The 20,949-nt window shown below is 37.0% G+C and overlaps 1 protein-coding gene across 1 annotated transcript; it reads left to right on the forward strand.

Annotated features, from left to right (window-relative positions):
• The first annotated feature begins 1,873 nt into the window (after positions 1–1,873).
• On the forward strand, positions 1,874–19,570 carry LOC127503570 (RNA polymerase II elongation factor ELL2-like). The gene is made up of 12 exons (XM_051877546.1): positions 1,874–2,059; positions 5,692–5,739; positions 7,524–7,645; positions 7,734–7,897; positions 11,769–12,028; positions 13,304–13,428; positions 13,552–13,618; positions 14,122–14,788; positions 15,265–15,328; positions 16,828–16,999; positions 17,136–17,180; positions 17,275–19,570. The coding sequence occupies exons 1-12, from the start codon at positions 1,928–1,930 to the stop codon at positions 17,389–17,391; spliced, it is 1,983 nt and encodes a 660-aa protein (XP_051733506.1). The 5' UTR covers positions 1,874–1,927; the 3' UTR covers positions 17,392–19,570.
• Positions 19,571–20,949: the final 1,379 nt, after the last annotated feature.

A 20,949-nucleotide genomic window follows, 5' to 3' on the forward strand; every position in this document is an offset into this window, starting at 1 on the left:
GTGCAATAATACACTTGCAGGTTGGACCCAACCAGCCAAATACTTGTTTGACATATAGCAGTGTTTTCAGGAATACAGTGGTAAACACAGGGAGCGGTATGTATGACGGCTGGCAAATAAAATCTTAGTTTTTGTGTTTAATAATCCTTCAAATTACAGGAAGGGTGCAGAAGAAGACGCAAGCAAATTCATCTGTAAACTTCATTATAATAATGAAGGGAAAACAGAAGCTTTCTTTAAGGGATATAGTAACCAGACAGTTGACGGCACCCATTAACTTCCATAGGATTTTTTTCCTGCTATGGAAGTCAGTGGGTGCCGTCAACTGTCTTGGGTACACTGTAAAAAAAATAAGTGTTGTTTTAACCTAAAAAAGTAAGTGTTCGTGCCGCCCTAAAATTTTAAGTTTAGTCAACTCAAATATCCAAGTTGTCACTTAGTACAACTTCACATTTCAAGTTGAATAAACTTAAAATTTTAAGGCAGCACAAATACTTTTTTACGGAGCCCTGCAAATGACATGCAGGGAAAAATAAATAAATCGTGCGCACGATATGCTAATTCGTTCCCTCGAATTGCTAAATCGTGCGCATGATTTGCTATTTAGCAAATTGAGGGAACGAATTAGCATATCGTGCACACGATTTATAAACTGAAGGAACGACTTAGAAAAGCCCATGCACAATTTAGTAAATTGAGGGAACGAATAAGTAAATCATGCGCACGATTTAGCCTACTATTTTTTTCCTGCATGTCATGTGCGGGGATCCGTACTTTTTTAAGTTGAAACAAACTTTTTTTTTTTTTTTACAGTGTACCAACATTCTTCAAAATAAGTGAATAAGTAATGACAAAATTTTCTTCAAGGTCCAGTGTGATATCTAGAAAGCACAATATAAACTGCATAATACAATTTAATGATAGTAAAAAAAATTTTTTTAAATCGCTGTAGTTAAATGAACGCGTATTATAGAATATTTATTGTAAGACTTAACAAATTCACAACAAAAAAAATCTGAAAACATAAAATGTTAATTAATTATTAATTGCCAAGACCGATTTTGAAACACAACACGTGCTGAATTCGTAACCGCATACTAATATATTACTCATACTATGTTTACCATATCTTTCTATGGCGGAAATAAAGTAGTATGCTAGTATACAGTTACGAATTCAGCAATGGTATACCACCACTACTGTTAATCATGGATATCGACCCATAATTAATCTCAAAATGGCCAAATATCAAGAGATTAATTGGTCTATAAATAATTAGGCCATTTCAAGATACGGTTTATATATATTTTTAATATTTTTGTATTTATAAAATAACAAGCATAGAGGAAATAAGCATAAACGTATGCAAGATTTGTCATAGACACGCACACACATGCACACAATACATAATACAATTTAAAGATACCAAATTAAATGCAAAGAATTACTGAATTTAAATGACAATTATTATATAATATTATATAATACATAATAAATGTAATACTGTAATACTGAATTAATGCTTAATAAAAACAAAAAAATGTTGATTATTAATTGATAAGCCTGATTTTGAAACTGACACAGGGTTAACTACCAATCAGCTAACTGGGCTTGGTTAATGACCCATAATTAAACTCAAAATGGCCAAAATTTTATATTTTTAATATATTTTTTATTTATCAAATATAAAGCATAGAGGAAATAACCAGCATAAATCTGATCATCATTATACTATGGGATACTTGCGGAACAGAAGAAGCATAGAGAGAAAAAATATCAAGGAAACCCCTCTAACATAAAAAAATACAGAGAGAAAAGAGAGGAAAGGAACTTACTTTTGCTAAGGTCCCTCCCTCTGTCCGCATTAGAGAGAGAGAGAGAGAGTTTGCACGTATGTCACAGAGACTATGGTGGAGGGCTGGTGAAGATGATGGCAGCTCTCTGCGAGGATGGCAGATATGGACTCAATTGTGGCCGCAAGAGCGACAGAATATCAGTTTTACATGTCAAACTGACAGAATCAGCCTTTAAAGCGCTAGAAAACTACCAAAACTGTAAGGTGAGTGCTGGAAAACTTACAGCTTTATGGAGAGAAATGGAAAGCCAGAGCTTGCTCGCCCAAAAAGGCATTCGATGTGTCAAATAATTGTTTTATTCCTCTCTAAACAACAGCTCTTAAAAGTTGACACATGTTTTCATTTGGTTGATGTCCTTGCAGAATTGATTGGAAAATGTTTTTAATAAAGAAAAAAAGACTCTACGGGGTGAACATTATGCCAACACACCATTACCTGCTATGAACTCTCTGCATGTAATTTGAGCACTAAAAATCACATTTAATGACTTTTAATACATTTTATGAAGTCTGAGTGATTGATAAAGCTTATATTAACTGGATAAAAGCTATATTGTTGTGTAGGTTGTATGTTTTATTGTGTTTTATCCTCGAAATATGAGCTACAATGCTAACGGATAGTTAAAACTTTCTCTACGAACGAATAACGTCTATTCAGCTGTCTGTCATTTCGACATCTTGATCATTTTAGTTAGTTTACATTCTCTTTAAAGTAAATATTTCGTGTTACATACGAAAAAGTCTTTGGGTTTGACGAAAATTAAAGTTTGCTGAGCTAGCTGATAGCATGGCTAATGTTACTAGCTGGCAGTCCTCCAACAATGATTAAGTTCATAAATGTGGCGATATTTTTGTTCTTTGTTTTTATAGTCATGGCTCTTAGTCCAAATAAACATGGTTTAGAATCACAATAAGACCAAATAACATCAAAGTTTGTTTAATTAACGTCTAAATATGGTTGCTGAGCTAGCTAGTTAGCTTAGAAGACTTATACACACACCTGAGGAGTTTAATGATTTATTAAGATAAACTGTGTCGTTTTATACCATAACCGTTGTGTATTATGTGCTAGGCAAACATATTTATCTTTAAAAAACACAGTAGAGAATTAATTCTTTTTCAGAAAGGAGTTTTTTTGCATTTGATGTGTGGCATGTGACTAAGTGGGGAAACCCATTACTTTGGCTTAAACATTTTAATAGGACATAAATCAGCTTCCTTCCATGTAATTTTAATGAACTTTCTAAACTAGTTTTGACCACAAATGATGTGTATAATTATTTCCATTTGGGTCATTTAAGAGAGTAGTAGTACAGTGTATGAGTTAGATGTGTACATCTGTTATGATTATGTCACTAAGATAAGGAAATTGATAAAACAAAAAAAAACCTTCTGGGCATTTCTATCATTTCAAAAGCCTGAAAGAGTTTCTATTGGCTTACTAGGAGAAATCAGGCAGCTTCAGTGAAGAGCTGCATTGTCTGGATTTTTTTTTTTAAAGCTCTACGCTGCTCAAAGTGCTTACGAGGCAGTGTTTGACTTAAAGCTACAGCTGGCCCGTTGTAAAAAAAGAAGGGAAAAAAAACTGTGCACCGGGTTCATAGAGATGGTTCGTTCGAACCCTGAAAGGCCAAATCCAGCTAAACATTTAGGCCCAAGATTTGCTTTGGGTTGTGGATGATTGGACATTCACCCATTGCATCTGATCTGGGCCACCTATTAAGTTAAAGTCAACCAATTTTGTTTGGAATTTCTCTCAAAAGAGGTAAGTTGAACCTTGAAGCCTGTTTGGGACTAAATTTAGCTTAGTAATCCATCAAGTTCCTGGCTGCTTTAGACTGGCACTGTTTGTCTTTGTTGATTAGGACTTGCAGTTTGGTTGACGCTCAAAATGTTACAACACACCATCGGTAAGGCCAAGTCTTAAGCGAAACGTGCCATTCTGTTGATTTTATCTTGCACTGTTAAAGTATTTATTAATATTTTGTTTTTATTTTAATTTTAGTTTAAGTAATTTTATGTGGTTTTGTCAATTTTATTATTTTATTTTTTTTTGTTAAATATTTTTATTTCAATATTCATTTAACTTTCCTAAATTAAATTTTTTCATCTAATATCTATATTTAGTATATAACTTTATTTCAGTTAACAAAAATGCTTTTTAATAATTTTAGTTTTTCGAGCAAATCACATGCTGTTCAGTTGACGATATCTAACGTGATTGAAAAAATGTTACGGCAAAATATTCAAAGGCTGCCGAAGGTTACATAACAATCGTGTTGTGTATTAAGTGTCACGTTAGTGTAAAGAATGTAGTGATCATATCCTGCAGGGCTTAGCGTCCTCCTATATTAATCGGATAGTAGTAAGGGATTACTTACTTCATCCGTACCATACCTGCTCTAGGTTTAGCATAATACTGCAAAATAGACATAATGCTTTAAGTGTCTCCAGCTAGCTTTCTTCACTGACCAGAATTTGGTGTTTACAGTGTCATGTTGTCATGTTCCAGATCTGTTTGTCTTCCAGCTACCGTTTTCAGCTGAGCTTGTGGTTAATCATTATTCATCTCTCGGCAATGGGACAAGACAGTCAGGGCAAAGACAGGGAATGTGTGAACCTCAGCGATGATCCTGGAGCCGTGCCTTATCTCTTGCATGGCACTAAATGTTGATAATAGATCTTAAGTTGCAAAAGTGCGTCTGTGTTTATTTTTAATGTTTAATTTACTAAGGAAGCTGATTTAATTACAATTCCTGTTTCTGTCGCTTGTGGTTATTTGTGGTTTAGGTTGTTTTTGCTGCAGAATTAATGTTGAACATCAAGTTGCGACTCAACGAAGCACCAAAAAGTTGTTCAAATCAGATTTTGAAATGTATTAAAATTAGACTGAACTGCATTGCCCAAAAATATGCAAATGTATGTCAAGGCTGAATTTTACTATCTTAATTATGCACGATTATATGGAAAGTGGAGTTTTATTATTTGCATTTTAGCATTAGACTCCACACAGATGTGCAACCCATTTTTAAGAGTTGAAAACCACTGGTTTAGGCTTCCAAATCATCAGAGAGCTTAATCGTACTTGTTCGTACTCCTGTGTAATGTGATCTGATCTAGTCTGTGTGCAAGTGTGCTTGGGGGGGTGGGGGCTTGTGAAACTTATCTGCTTAAACAAGCCTTTACAGATGGAGGAGGCTTTGGGCAGTATTTGAATATAACTAAAGGTGTATGGTTGCAGGGAAGTGAAGAGTTTGGTTTATGTATGTGCATCTGTTCTTTTAACAATGAAATGAATTCTGCACAGAATGAACTCTAAATATGGTACTGTAAAAAAAATCACGCCTGTTCCAGTGGAAATGGAAGTTCAAGTCGAGTGCATTGCATTGAGGGATATGGTATTTTGAGAGAAGTAGTAGGTCTTGCTGGTATCCTATGCATGCCGAAGTTGCATTATAGTTGCACTAACCTCATAGTTTTTCTTAATTTAAATGATCAGATACCCATATGGTTATCTATATTTAATGTTTTGGAGCATTAAATTACTTTTTAGTGGCCCCAGATAGCACACATGCGTCTGCAAGACGTAAAGAGCGCTTCATCTGGAAAGCATCTGCTGTGTACAAACATCTAAGAAACACCTTTTAAGATGTCAGTTTTACGTACATTCTAAATCATAAACATCTTAACACTTTCTAAATGTCTATTTAATGTCCAACTCCTAGAACGCTCTAAAAAATACGTCTTCAGGACGTAAACATCAAATAGACATCTCTGAGATGTACGTGTGCTGTCAGGGGCAAGTTTAATTTATGAATTTGTTTTATCTTTTCCAGAATGCACCATCCTCACAGGCGACGATACGTTTTCAGGGTCTTCAAGGGGTAAGTTGACTTTCCATTGCTTGTGGAATAGATGTGTTGATAGGAGTTTTACAGCATCTGAATGAGTATCATCACTGGCTGAATGTTGGGAGTTACTCATCAAAGCACCCTAAAATTGTGGACCTGGTGTCTTAAGAGCCCTTAGCCTTCTGTGGTTTTATTGGGAGGTGTCTCACTTTTCCACTGTGAAAGCGCCTGTTTAACCTCTGACCCTGCGCACCATGCTGTAGTTTACTTCAGACGCCGTGTGACTATAAATACTGGGTCGGCGAGTACGATTCCGGTTTTACGCTCATGAATACTCTCTCTAAATACAGAGTCTATTTAACTAGTGTCTGTGCTGCATTCTGGCTGTTCTGACACAATGAGTCTGTTCCAAAACTGCCTTGCTATGTAGGTAGCTATCTTTTTAGGCAACATCCATCAACGGTGAACGTGATTTTTACTAAGTACATCATGTAATGTTGACATGCATTCTCTGTAAAGCTGCTTTGAAACGATATGTATTGTGAAAAGCGCTATACAAATAAATGTGAATGTTTTAAACATTCCAATCCCACATTGGAACAACATTCCAATCAACCAGTCAGATTTGAGGGAAAAGTTTACAGTTTATGTCAAGTTTAGGCTTACAACCAGGGTTAGGTGCTTCTACGTCAGTGTTATTCACCTATCATTTCCCTCTGATTTTAGGAATAAATTATGGGTAGGGTTAGGTTTAGGGGTAGGAATAGGGTTAGGACTAAATTTTTAGACAAGAATGTTGTTCCAGGATCAACAAAATTTGCTGATCCAGGAACATGTCTGTCTTGGCAAAATCACTGTGACCATCCATCAACAGTGATGGATCCTCATAGGTGATAGGTAATTTATAACGCTCTACATGGGCGGCAGTTCCTTTAACTGTCAGTCAAGCATATCGCAAATAGTTCTCTTCGTGAGAACCGCACAGAAGACTTGACTAATGCTAACCATTGATTCCAATAGTTTGGCATAAGCATGTTGATATTCTAAAAACTCTTAAAAACACAAAAAATAAATAAATATATGAAATTACTAGGTGATTAGAAGTGTTGTTGTAGTATTATTTATATACTATTGTAGTATTTGTTAATATTTTGAATTCACTTTTTTTTAAATTTTAGTTTACATTTTAGTTATTTTATTGTGGTGGTTATGTGCTTTTGTCATTTTTATTCGTTTTTCTTGTTTTGTTTAATATTTCTATTTGGCTCCAATTTATTTTAATTTTAGTTTCACAATCAATTTAATTTTAGTACATCAACTTAAACTTATCTGAGTTAGTTGCCAGAAACAGCTCTAATTTGTTTAATTTAAGCTTACATTTTTTATGTATTATTTATATTTTATTTCAGCTTTTACAATGTAATTAAAAATGTTTTTAATAGTTTTAGATTACACTAACAACACTGGTGATTAGTAATCAGGCATGACTATTTTTGTCAATAGTTATTGGTAAGTGAAAAATAAAATAATTTATAACCGTAATTTCTCTCAACTCCATCTGCCATCTTGGCATTGTGGAATTGCCTACTTGATAAAGGATACATGCAATGCTACCTTAAAATTTATCCAAAACTAGGTATAAGGCAGCATAATTGCTGCTTTTTGAAACAGCCAAAAAAAAAAAAAACTATGATGCCTTAAATTACTGTTTAGGTAGCTCACTTGTGTTTTGACAAGCTAGTATTAGTATTTTTTTTTAATGATTACCCATATTAGCACTCAAGTAATTAAACTTGGTCTTATCTCTGCCCCTTCAGCGCATTAAAATCCCAACGACAGATGCTTCTGATGGCTCTCATAACTTCGACTTTTATCTGTCCAACTTCGGCAAAGACAATCCTCAAGGAAGCTTTGAGTGTATCCACCAGTACATATCTAAGTAAGGGCAGAGTGAATTTCTTGTGTCAAAAACTACTTCTCATTTTGCTGTTGTTTCTTATTTTTAACCACTCTTTTGTGCTTGTTAGCTCTGGAGTCCCCCATCTGTCCTCCCAGGGAACGATTCAAGACAAAATCACAGTATGTGCCACCAATGACTCCTACCAGGTGACCAAAGTACGCGTGACCAAAGCAGAGGAGGATAAAGGCAAGAACAGCACCAAATTCATCAAACCCGGAGGACCATTCAGAGGTTTGATATTCATCCAATGCATTTATATCTCCTGTAACATGCACACACAAACGCATTCTGGTCACTTAAGATAAGGGGAGTACCCAGTATTACATTAATCCAAAGTTAAAAATGACCCTAGGTTAACAGTTGAGCTTGTGAAAAGCCCATAAAGGATTTTCTCACTGGATTTTTTTTTAGATGTCTGTCCAGTTTAAATTAGCATTTCAAGCATTTCCGTTTAATTTCTGGCTATAGTTTCAATCGAGATGTTTCTGTTTCAAAGAATCTTTCTGCACACCTGATAATTATCTACACAGGATGCGGTTTTCTTTTCGGTTTCTGTTATCATTTCCATTTTAGATCTGCGTGTAATACGTTACATAAATGTGCTCATTTTCAGATTGAAATAGATTAATAAACATGTAATTTTGTGATCTCCCATCATGCAGATCTCCTCATTTTTCTCACAGACCTGTAACACTCGGCCAGTTGGTCAGTTCAGTTGTCCCTGGTCACATAACCGTGTGCGTTAAACCAATTGGAAGCTTTACAGGTAGTGATGTATGGATTAGGGTCAAGAGAAAAAGCAAGTAAAAGTTCATCCTATTTATCTGACGTGGCTAAGTCGTGGTGCACCTATGTCTCCAAGATTACCAGTGTGTCCCAGTGTTTATTGCAAAATGGAAAGTGACAGACTGAATCGTTCAAATCTTATATAGTTATTGTCACCTGCAAAGACACCTGCTTAGGTTGTTAAATGAAAGCAGTGTTTTAAAAACTGCAGGGGGAAGACATTGCCACAACTCTAGAGACACGTTTTATCTCATGTTTCAAAAAAGATATCATCATTTAGGAAAAAAGGAGAACCCTTGAGGGTTTTAGAGTGTCTTTAACGAACACTTAAATGCAGCTCATTACGTTTCACCCCTTCCAGACAAAACCTGTCTCTCAGCACCTGTTCAGCTGTCACTCCCCTCTGGGAGCCCCCGATCTCCGGACCACAGCTGGCTTCTACTGCAAAACTGGAAAAGTCAGTTTCACTCCCCTCCCTTGGCACTGAGCCGCAGGGGAGGAGTGATCGGCTGCGTTTGCATTTTAAACGGCAAAAGGATGTGCAAGAAAAGGAAGGCTTTGCAGCAGCTGGTGCTCAGGAAGCCTAGTCATACTCTTGTTTGTGTGGTTAACCTGAGAGACACAAGCAACAGTTCGAAATTGTGCAGATTTGCCATATTATTAAAGTTAAAAAGATCTTCCCTTCCTTGATTCCTCCCAGTCTGCTGTACGTAGTTACATGTGTGATGGCCAAAGCTTATTATCCATTGACGCAAGAGTTTCACCTGACTGGCAGGAGGTGAGACAGTGAAAGTTCGCATCTGGATGTCGTCCAGTCATCAGCACATGTTCGGGCAAACCGAGGGAGTGTCTGTATAAGAAGACAGTAGGATGGTTAAGGAGCCACTACCCTTAATCTTTAAAATAGCTCTTGAGGAATTTCATAATTAAGGAAACTTTTCTTAGGCACATGTAGGTACTTCAGTATTGTTTGGAGAGTGTGTACTTTTGAGTATAGATCCTAACTTTAAAGGGGACCTATAATGCCCCTTTTACAAGATGTAATACAAGTCTCTGGTGTCCCCAGAATGTGTCTGTGAAGTTTCAGCTCATTTTTTTGTGTCCCTTTAAATGCAAATGAGCTGCTGTGGAGCTTTAACAGCTTGCACTTCGGTTATTTGACCACAACAAAGCTGGAGAATCTCATGCAGCCAAAATGATGATTGACAGTAATGGTGTTCAGCCTTACATTGTTCAAACCGGAGTCAGACACTGATGGAGAAACTCAGGAAGAAGTTACAACTTTTAGAATGCAACTGGACATTTCTGAACGGTTAGTGGGTAAATTTAGGTAGTTTCTGTGGAGTTGATTCAACTCCTCGACTAGCATGTGCCGTCATGTTAATCTTTTGTGCAAATCCAGCGTTGAATTGACACTCGTTTGTGAAGCAGTCCGGCGTGGCATGGTAACAACACTTTATTACAACAACTCTTCCTTTTCCTCTTCTTTTCAGACTATTTTCAAATAGTATGAAAAAACTCAAGATATAATTCATTAAAATGAATTTTGCAAGATTAATTTTGCACGATTAAAATTAAATGTGCAATTCAGTCTTGTAATCCTTGGTTCTCTTTTGACCTTTTCAGTAGACAAATTGAGCAGTATTAGACTGTTTTCCCCACCAATGGAAATAGCATCTAGACCAGGGATGGGCAACTTCGATAGTGACGAGGGCCAACATTTTTTCTCCTTAATACCAGAGGGCCAGATTACTAATCCACACTCGCACTGTCTTACTCAGTTTACTTTTTATTAAGGGAAATCAATGTACAATTAATGTAATTTTTTTTTTTTTTAAGATTTTATGAACTGTTAAACTTGTGCAATTTTGCTAATACAAATGGGAAACTTTGTTTTCAGTTGACAAGCAATATTATCCCAACAAGCAAATGTAAACATCTCAATTGCATTATCTGTAAATTTGCAACAAACAAATGTACAGAAGTCCTATTTTTGATTACAAGCCTAGAGAACATTTTCAACTCAGCCTCATTAAAAAGTGCTTATTTAAAAAAAAAAGTTGTTCCATATGGCATTACCATAATCCACATCCACATATTACCATGAAAAATGCTATTTTTAAAAATGTATAAGAACATAATTTAGTGCATACATTTCTGTCATTCATTTGGCAAAAAATGGTTTTGTTGACTATGCATTTTTACCTTTGAAATCTAAGACGAGTGCAACTCTGCGTCACGTGTATCTTTCATACTTCTCGTTAGCTGCTTTTCCACCATCGGGCCAAACCGTTCTCTTTGCTTTACCGTTCTATTCTGTGCCAATCCGATCCGAGCCAGCCGGTACGGATATGCTTTCGTTTTCCACTGTGGGGCTGATAACGGAGCTCTTCAGTCGTTGCCTTACTAACGCAAGAGTTTACACACGATATGCGATGTAAATAGTGACCGCATTATGTAGGATGATCAGTTATTTCTTTTCATTGTATGATTAATTTGTGTTCATGTTGCTCAAATATCATGTTTAGCAAGCTGCGGAGAAACTGGCAACCATGCAACAGACATGTGACCGATCCTGAGTGACGACATCACTACTCGCATTCTAGCAGAACGGTTTGGCACGGGTGGCTAATTCCGGGCGGAGAACAGTTTGTAATTGTGCCGTGCCGTACCGGGCTCAATTGAAAATACAACTGGAACCATTCCTTACCATTCATCCATTCGGCCCGATGGTGGAAAGTGGATTTTGTGAGCAGTGCAGTGGTGTAATGGCAAAATACAATAAAATCTTTCATTACAGATTTCGTTTCCAAACAAATCCCCTTGTGATCCCTTGAACTTGGTAAAAAGATAATCCGTTAACCATCCTGATTGGATGGTGAAAACACGTTTTTTTTTGTCAATTTTTCATTTATTTTTGCTAATTTTAGTAAACTTTCACATTAGCGTGCACATCCTACGCTGTTATTAATACGGGGATCGGCTGGAAATGGCAACCTCTCCTCGATTGATTTAGTATTAACATTATAATCTGAATGCAATCTTTACATTACTTGGTTTTCAAATGTCCAGCAGGCCGTATTTAAAGACATTGTGGGCCGCAGTTGCCCATCCCTGATCTAGACACTTTGGTGTAATCCTAATCTTGCACTCTTTATTGAATGGGATAGTGTGCGAATTAGCCCTCGAGTACATGGTCCACCACGTATAATTTATCATAAGGAATTCCGTGAAAGTATTTAAGCGATTTACTTTGATATGTCACTGTTTTAATTACTACTCTTATTGGCCATCTCTTTGTGAATGTTTTGCATAGACAAAAAAGTCCAGCACCGAAAACCGGCCCCCTCAGCCCCTGACCCGGTTCCAGAGAGGAAGCAGACCACTCCCCTCAATCCAGCCAACACCATCCGCAAGTGCCTTACCAACAACCCCGTATCGCAGCGGCCGTACCGGGACCGCGTCATTCACCTCCTTGCCCTGCGCTCCTACAAGAAGCTAGAGGTGCTCGCCAGACTGCAAAGAGACGGCGTCAGCCAGAAAGACCGCAACTCTTTGGGTACTACACTACATCAGGTGAGACACCAGGCATAATGTTATTCACCAATTCATCAATTCATTTCCACTTTCCTTTGACATATAAAGAAGTTTAGGATGTTTTTTTTAATGTTTTTGAATGATGTCTCTTATGCTCACCAAGGCTGTATTTATATTATCAAAATATAGTAAAACAGTAATACTGTGAAATATTATTACAGTTTAAAATAACAGTTTTTAATATATCCAATGGCACTTGACTTGCTGTGCAAGTTCTCTGAATGCAACTTGAGGAGTGTCATAATCAGGAATATTATTTCCGGACAGAGACTTGACGCATAGATAGCTGCGATTTGATGCTGCAATCTAATGGGCTACAGACTCGCAGCACTTTTGCAGAAGCACAGTGTCCCGTAATGCAAGTCACCATTTAACAGCCCAAACACAAAGACTTGCATTCACCACAGCTTAATGTATAGCACGTGGCAAATTAGTCAACCATAAATTAACCTTATTAGTGTAATTATGCACATGCATTCTCGCTCAAACAGCTCACATGCTGAAGAGAACGGTGTAGTTCATTTCAGTTGATCTTGGTCATGTTGTTGACTAGTCATATTTGAATGGCTTTTGTCTTCAAAAGGGGTAGAAGTAGCAATTTCGGTTCTCCCCACTAGTTTCAAAGGAGAAACATCATGGTTCACAACCTTTTCTGTCAAGTATAGAAGGAATTTATTCAAGCTTTGAAAAGGGAAGTATGAAACAAGCTTCTCTCCTTCTTTGGAAATGAAGGAAGGACTGAGAATCTGAAACGGTCCCCTCGCTGAGTTGTAACGTAAGAAGTAACACTATATCCCTTTGCCTAACTGTCCATTTGCATTACTATTTATAGTGTTTGTGTATCTGTTGCTCTTAAGTATGCCGACTTAAGAGTACACAATATTTCATTGTGTAAGTATTCATTGTGTTCATTCTCCTTCCTATCTAATGTGTATAAGTAGTTTAGTTGCTAAAAATAAAATATGATGAACAAATACATCATTAAAAACAAAATGGTTTTGGTCATTTAAATTTAACATTAAATGAGTATTTTACTACAGTGCAAGATGAGCTAGATTAATACTTTGTTCAATGTTCGTTCAAAATCCAAGCTAGCCTTGGCAAGCACCGCTAATTAAATTAAACTTATTACTTATTTTTCTATTTTTATTCATTTAAAAATATTAAAAGAGGTCCTTTTAATAAAACATTTTATGTCCTGTATTTTAATCAAAGAATCAAGAGCAATCAACGCAATATTTTCCATTTCTATAGGTGGCCAATCTAAACCCTAAGGATAACTCGTATTCGCTGAAGGACTTTATCTTCCGTGAGGTCCAGAGGGACTGGCCGGGCTATACGGAGGATGAACGGGTTCAGGTTGACAGGATCCTGGCACGGTAAGATTCACTTGTCACATGCAATTAAAAGAAGAATGACTCTTTAATTGAACATGAATCATTTTTGAGATCCCAAGAGTATTTGGCAAAGCTGAATTAGTTTAATTTTTTTTCCTCCAACAGGAAATTGGGCTTGAATTCAGAGTCTGTCTCATCCAGCAGTCCAACCAAAGAGCCAACATCCCCACTGGTACGACACATATTTTATTGTCATTTATTAACCAAATAAACTGAAACGACTAAATAGTCTTTATTCACACATAATAACCAAAAAAGATATTTTTTTTATTTTTATTTTGTATGGCCTCCATTGGCCTTGACAACTGCTTGCATTCTTGCTGGCATTTTTTTTGTGTACTTTTCCACAGTCTCTGTTGTTATTGACTTCCAGATATTCTCTAGTTGTTCCCAAAGACTTAGTTTTGGTGAAACTTTTGTGTGATATATCTTTGAATCCATTAAATCACAACAATAATTATATTTTAGCATTAGAAGCAGTACTGTGAGGTTTCAGAGGAACTCTGAGAGCACACTGCATGTCTACCCTACAGCAAACACCAAACCTATTTAAACATTGAGCAAGCAATCTCATTGGCTGCAGGATCAGCAGAGCATATATCATACAAAAAGTGACGATTTGCACATCCATGAATTTGCATACACAAGAATCATGTTTTGTTCCTTGCTTTTCAGAAACGCCAACCTGAGATAGACTTCATCGACCCTCTGATGCCTAAGAAGCCCCGAATCTCCCACCTCAGTAACCGAGGACCTTCCTCCTCATCTGGTCGTCATCCTTCGGAAGCTGAGGACAAAAAAAACGCACCCAAGGCCGCCTGCCCTGGACCCTCTTTTCACCCTCCCCCTGTCACCGGCTCTAGTTCAAACTCCCCCAGCACGCCGGAGGGCCGGGGGTCACAGGATCTGCCCCTGGACCAGAGCTCTATATGTGGGAACTCCGCGGAGAGCTACGCGCCCCGCAGCCACACGCCTAGCCCACCCAGCCAACCAGTTTCCACAACTTCCCCCTCATCCTTCTCCACTTGTACTGTCTCGACAACCACCATCACCTCCACCACTACCACCAGCAGTGGCCACCACGTTTCCTCTGCCGCGTCTCCTACAGCCAGCCGTGACGGCAATGGCAGCAAAAAGCCCAAGAAGTCCAAGAAGCACAAAGATAAAGAGAGGAAGCGAGAAGGAGAGCGAGAGATGGATAAGGATAAGGACCGGAAGAGGGATAGAGCGCATCGCAGGGAGGATCACTGCGACAAGGAAGCACAGCCTAGAAAGAAACACCGGAATGAGGCGGAACATAAACACATTCCTGCCAACATCAGCCACGAATCAGACAAAGAAGGTTTGTTTTGCACTTCATGTGGTATTTGCCATCCTCCATATGCATTTTTTGGGATTAACATTGATGATTAATTGATGGTTGATTTTAATGACAACCTGTCATTAGTTGAATGAGTTATTGAATTAATAAATCATTGAATCAAATTGCAACAGCGCTTTACCTGATGCAGCTAATTTGCAACCAGTTTGTTTACTGAGGATTTGTAAACCATACCACTAAGTAGAATAACAGCCAAAAATTTCAAAGAAAAGATCCAAAAATTATTAGCAGCATGCCAGCAGTTGTGAATTAAACATTTGTTAAGCTTATTGTCAGGCCTGATGGATAACTTTAATGTTACATTTGCCTTTGAACCATGAACTTTGGTTCACAACATCAAGTTATTCTGTTCCTAAAGACCCAAAGATCATGTGTTACGTGTTCTTGTAAAATGGCAGATTTCCATGTTTGTACATGATTGGTGTGTCTCTTTACAGCTGGCAAAGACAAGCCTGTCAACAGCACTGAACTTCCAGTCCCAACAAAGCCTGATTACATAGTGTGAGTGAACTTTGACTGCTTTATAGTGCATGTTTCTGCATAAACCCTCTGCATTCAATTTTAAGTGTGTGCGTGTGTGTGCTTGTATTTATTACTTTGTATGAAAGATATGGAATCTTTGACTTAGTGGGGTCCTTTAATTGGACCCCACAAGGACAAAATCTTTTATGAGACTAAATGTTGACTCAATTTACTATCCTTCATCCCTACACTATACCTAAACCTACCCATCACAGGAACATAATTTTAACATTCTTTATTTATTTATATATATAATATAATATATAATATAATATTACACACACACACTCTCACTCTACCGGTCAAAAGTTTGGAAACATTACTATTTTTAATGTTTTTTTTCTGTTATGCTCATTAAGGCTGCATTTATTTCATAATAAATACAGAAAAAAACAATAATATTGTGAAATCTTAATACAATTTAAAATTATGGTTTTCTATTTTAATATACTTTAAAAATATAATTTATTTCTGTGATGCAAAGCTGAATTTTCAGCATCATTACTCCATTTGGACCCCACAAAGTAGTATAAACAAGGATGTGTGTGTGTGTGTGAGTGTATACACACACAAACGCGCATCCAATTAAAATTTAATGCAGAGGGTGCTATTAATCACACATTTCTGTAATTAATCATGATTAATTGCACCTAACATTTTTAATAGATTTTTTTTATTACAGAAATTTCACATTTAATATCCAAATTAATGTAGAAACAACATAGACAGTGTGTGTGTGTGTGTGTGTGTGTGTGTGTGTGTGTGTATTAGTATATTAGTATATTTTAAATATTTCATCAGGTAGGAAATTGAACCGAAATTGAATAAAGTTCTCAAACACTTCAGTCTTCACTGCATAAATTATACATTAAATATGGATTAATCCTTATTAAAGCTACAAAAGTAATTCAGTCAAGAGCAATGAGTGATTTTTCTCTTTGTCTTGTTTGCTTAACATTAATGACAGACATCACAGCAGCAGGTTTACTAGGCTACTGTCACTTTAAGATCTGACACACATCTGATGTTCTCACAACTCTTTACAGTCATTTAAGTCTTTAGTTAACTCATTTAAGACTGTGCTTATGAGGAACATAGTTTAGCATAGTTTTGTGTGTTTTTGTCTGTTCAAGCGTGAAAGAGAACTCAGTGTGGCCGGCACGCTGTCTGAAGCGAATTTCTGTGCGCATGAGTTGTGTGTGTCTTGTCACATGGACAGGAGATTCACAGACAGCGTGCCAGTACAGATTTAAGTTCTTTTTTTTTTTTTTTTTTTCTCTTTTCCCTCTCTTGCATCTTATCGCGCTTGAATGGTTTAATAGCACTTGAATGAATGATAGCATGATCATATAATGTAACTCTAGCAAAAGAATGAGGAAAAGCGGATGCTGCGTTAATTCTCAAATATTTTTAACGTGTTAAATTGAAAAAATTAATCGTCATGCATTAATATTGACTTTCTTTTTTTCTTATCGCAGTAAGTACACTGCAGTGATATCTATGGATCAGAGGCAGCACTATAAGGATGACTTCAATGCAGAATATGATGAATATCGTATCCTTCATGCCCGCGTTGAGAGCGTTACGCGTCGTTTTACAAAACTGGACGCCCAGTGTAGGCGGCTAGCACCAGGAACTAAAGAGTACCAGGTAAAAGAACAAGACTTCATTTTTGTTTTATGTACTTACTGCGTGACACTTTCTTTATACGAAGAACTATATGTATACGTTTTATTTGTATTTTATGCAGTGAGTGTGTTTTTTTTTTTTTTTCCCTTCCTAACAGGAAGTACATGAACAGGTGCTGCAAGAATACAAAAAAATTAAACAAGTAAGTGTAACTGAGCATGTCTAACCCATCTGGGTCCATCAGTAAACATACTGTCAAATGAAAATAGTATGTTGATACACAGTTTGTTTTACAGCACAGCCCAAAATACTATGAAGAAAAACAGCGCTGCGAGTACCTGCACAACAAACTGGCCCACATCAAAAGGCTCATTGCTGACTTCGACCAGCGGAGGGCGCAGTCCTGGCTGTAGGGCACGGGACCAAGCAAACACCTCGGCCAATTGGTGCGCTGCTCAGCCGGAGTACCATATTTAGGGGAGTGTGGGGATCAAACAGCTCCTTATTTATTCTATTTACAGATTCCCCACTTGCCTGTTTCCCATACCTGGCCTTCTTCATCACTCTTTTTCTTCTTTTCTCCCTTGTTCATCCTTTCCCATACCCTTTATTCTTCAGTCTTTATTTTTGAAGGACTTTTTGAAAGAAAAAATGGACAACAAAGAAAAATTAAACATTTTTGAATGCAAAAAGAAAAGTTACGCAATGCAAAACCGTGGGCCTTACAGCGCATATTTCTTGACGCCTTTTGCACAGGGGTGATTGAGCCAGTACATGTGAAAAAATGGCCATAGAGGAGGGTGTTTCCAAGAGCCTCGAGACTTCATTTCTCCCAGTGGCCCCGTTTTTTTTCTTTTTGAACAGCATCAGTATTCACACCCACAGTGCAAATGATGCCTTAAGGTATTAATACAGACTTGCAAGCACCCGGGGCAGTGGGGAGAAGTTATTATGACCTGGTCGCAGGTCCACCGCACATTCGTGGAAGGTGTGAGTGATGTTCGTTTGTGTGAGTGAGTGAAAAGCGAGAAAGTGGCGAGTGTAAATTGTCAGTGTTTTTGTTCATTCTTGGGAAGGTCAGAAACTACAGGAAGAGAGAGGCTCGGGGAGGAGGGTTGGATATAGACTTTAAAAGGAAAAAAAAAAAAAACAGAAAACAAAAATCCCCAAAAAAAAGCTGCTATATAAATATTTTTCTTTGATCAGCCAGAGCCTTCGGGATCAACCTGGCTCATGTTACATGTTCTTAATTTGGGCCTGCTCTGTTTAAGTAAATGATCGAACCATCTTGAAGGCAAAGGTGCTACTGATTTATAAAGGAAATGCATCGAGCAGAGGCAGACCTGTATATCCATTTCAAATGTATTCATTAATTATTGCAAGAGTTATTTATAAAATATGAATAGCAATATATATATTATTTGTTTTTGTTTTTTTTGTTTTGAATTAAAAGGAATTGCTGGAATTGAGTATTGAAAAAGATACTGATCAAATTTATGAAAAAGTAAAGTCTTTATTTCACGGTGATAAACTTCTTAAAGATTAAGGGAAACGTTATGTTTACAAAACCTGTGTGGTAGGAAGTTTTGCCAAAAAAAAGTAATAAAAAGGAAACAAAAATCCTTTCAATCCTATGTTGATAGTCTGGAATAAGACACGTTTCTCTGAGTGACACTTTGGTATCTAAAAGGAGATGGTGGTTGAACAGTGTCCTCGTATATATTTATTTTCTTTGGTCTTTGTTTCGGGAAAATATTCAGAATGCAGCTTTGTGAATCAGCCTTGAAAATAACATTGCTTGCAATTATGGAAATTCTCACTAGTCAAATAGCTCCGTGGTGGATTCTGATTGGCTAGTTGATTCTTGAGGCTTGCTGCATCGTATTTGCACATTTTAAGATGTCGTTTTGAGATCTGAAAACAAATTCTCTCTCTCGTCTTAGAATCACATTTATTCCATTATTTTCCAGTGTTGTAAATTGAAATTTAAAAACCTTGAGTGAGCCATTCTCAAAATAACCATTGACAAATGTTGGTTCTCAGTATTTGGGTCGGCAGATGGCATCTTATCTGCTTCTTTAAGGGACTTGCGTGTTATCAAACTCACCAAGATGTTCTGTTGTGTGAGCTTCTGTTCATTTTAGTCCCTGTTTATAGACTGATCGCAATGTTTGATGACAACCAAATACAAGTCATGGGTATTTAACAGAGAAATTTAGCAGCACTTTACTTCTCAGATGCTTATTTCCTCAGCATTCAAATAGCCACCACACTGAACCCTAAAGATTTGGGATGACACTAAGAAGTGTTGCTTGGAACGGAGAATGTGCATCTACACATAGAACTTGGTATCATTGTAATTTGGGTTGGGTGGGGAAGTATTTGGTGGTGTGTGTGTGTGTGTGACCAACACCTGTTTTCTCTGACACCACTAATGAGAGATGTTAATGTTGGATAATAAGCCAAGAATCTCATAACACTGTCATCTCTTGTTTTAAAGGTGGGATGGGGGTTTCAGACTGTAAGAGAATTCCTGACCTGTCCACCTAAAAATATATTAAATCAGTTCAATAAAATGTGAACTTGACAATGTATCTGCAGCCTTGATTTTTTTTTTGTATTTCTACAGCATTGCTTTTGTACAGTTGTTCATTGAAACACCCATGCCTCAAAGATTTAAATTAATAAATTAAAAGATGATAAATGTATGTTTTGCAGTCATCTAACTGGTTTTAACAAGACCAGGACAACTTGAACACTGTCACTCTTCTCAACATTGTTCAATGATAATTGTTATCCTCATTATAGAAGTGTTGTTTAGATATATTCATATATATTTCGCATTTTATTCAATTTGTGTAAAATGAACATTTTTGCATTTTGTTGAAGAAAGACCGTAGGGTGTCCCATTTGTCAATTTTAGGCTTCAAAAGGGTGCTCACAAGCGCCCCCCTTTGATTTGTAGGAAGGCCGCGAGTGTTTAGGATGCCATTTGGGATTCATCCATAGAATAGTAAAGTCAAGTGTCCATCATATGCACACTCCAGAACCTCGTAGGCAACCCAGGTAGCCTACTTTTTGCCTACTCTTTTATAAGTACTGTGAATTCAGCCATACAACATACTGGTTTTTTTTTTTTTTTTTTTTGCCTACTATATAGTAGGGAAGTACTATATTTCGGAAGCAGCCATTGAATCATTCGCCCAAACGATTCGTTAACACAGAGTCGTTCACAACCAAAACGAGTCTTATGTTAAAGGGTTAAGTTCACCCAAAAATGAAACAAACAGGGCTGTGCAACAAAGTCAAGCTCCCCTTCTCTTATATCGAAATCCTCTGACATTTCTCTTTAAAATTTCTCATTTTGGACTTCTAATTCGTGACCGGTGTTTTGTTTTGCTCTATTATCTGCGCTTCTGCGTTCATCATTGCGTCATGAGTCGGGTCAAAGGTTACTCTTCCGCCGCAAATCGATGCGTATTATAGTTAATAACGTTTTAAATATGGGAATTTTTCTTACAAAAACCCATCGCTTCGCTTCAGAAGGCCTTTATTAACCCCCTGGAGCCGTATGGATTATATTTATGATTGATGGATGCATTTTTTTGGGCTTCAAAATCATGCCCCACTTTCACTACCATTATAAAGCTTGGAAGAGCCAGAATATTTTTTAAATATATTTCCGACTGTGTTCATCTGAAAGGTCATATACACCTAGGATGGCTTGAGGGTGAGTAAATCATGGGATATTTTTCATTTTTGGGTGAACTATCCCTTTTAAAAAAAAATCTACATCTGATTTTTTCCAGCTGAGTTTTATCAAGGCATAAAATATATGAAAATAACAGTCTAAATAAATTGCGAGTTTCAACAATGTCCTTGCGTATTTTATTTTATATAAACAGTCATTTTTTACATTGATCGTTCAGTGCCGCTCCGACTTTTGTACAGACTCAAAACACCTGTTCACA

This window comes from Ctenopharyngodon idella, chromosome 21, assembly GCF_019924925.1.
Source record: "Ctenopharyngodon idella isolate HZGC_01 chromosome 21, HZGC01, whole genome shotgun sequence".
NCBI classification, from domain to species: domain Eukaryota; kingdom Metazoa; phylum Chordata; class Actinopteri; order Cypriniformes; family Xenocyprididae; genus Ctenopharyngodon; species Ctenopharyngodon idella.

Excerpts from the sequence above, each read along its gene's own strand:
- LOC127503570 (XM_051877546.1), top strand. The coding sequence starts at position 1,928 with ATGATGGCAGCTCTCTGCGAGGATGGCAGATATGGACTCAATTGTGGC. Across the intron at positions 2,060-5,691 it reads AAAACTACCAAAACTGTAAG|AATGCACCATCCTCACAGGC; the intron begins GTGAGTGCTGGA and ends TATCTTTTCCAG. Across the intron at positions 12,029-13,303 it reads TGGGTACTACACTACATCAG|GTGGCCAATCTAAACCCTAA; the intron begins GTGAGACACCAG and ends CCATTTCTATAG.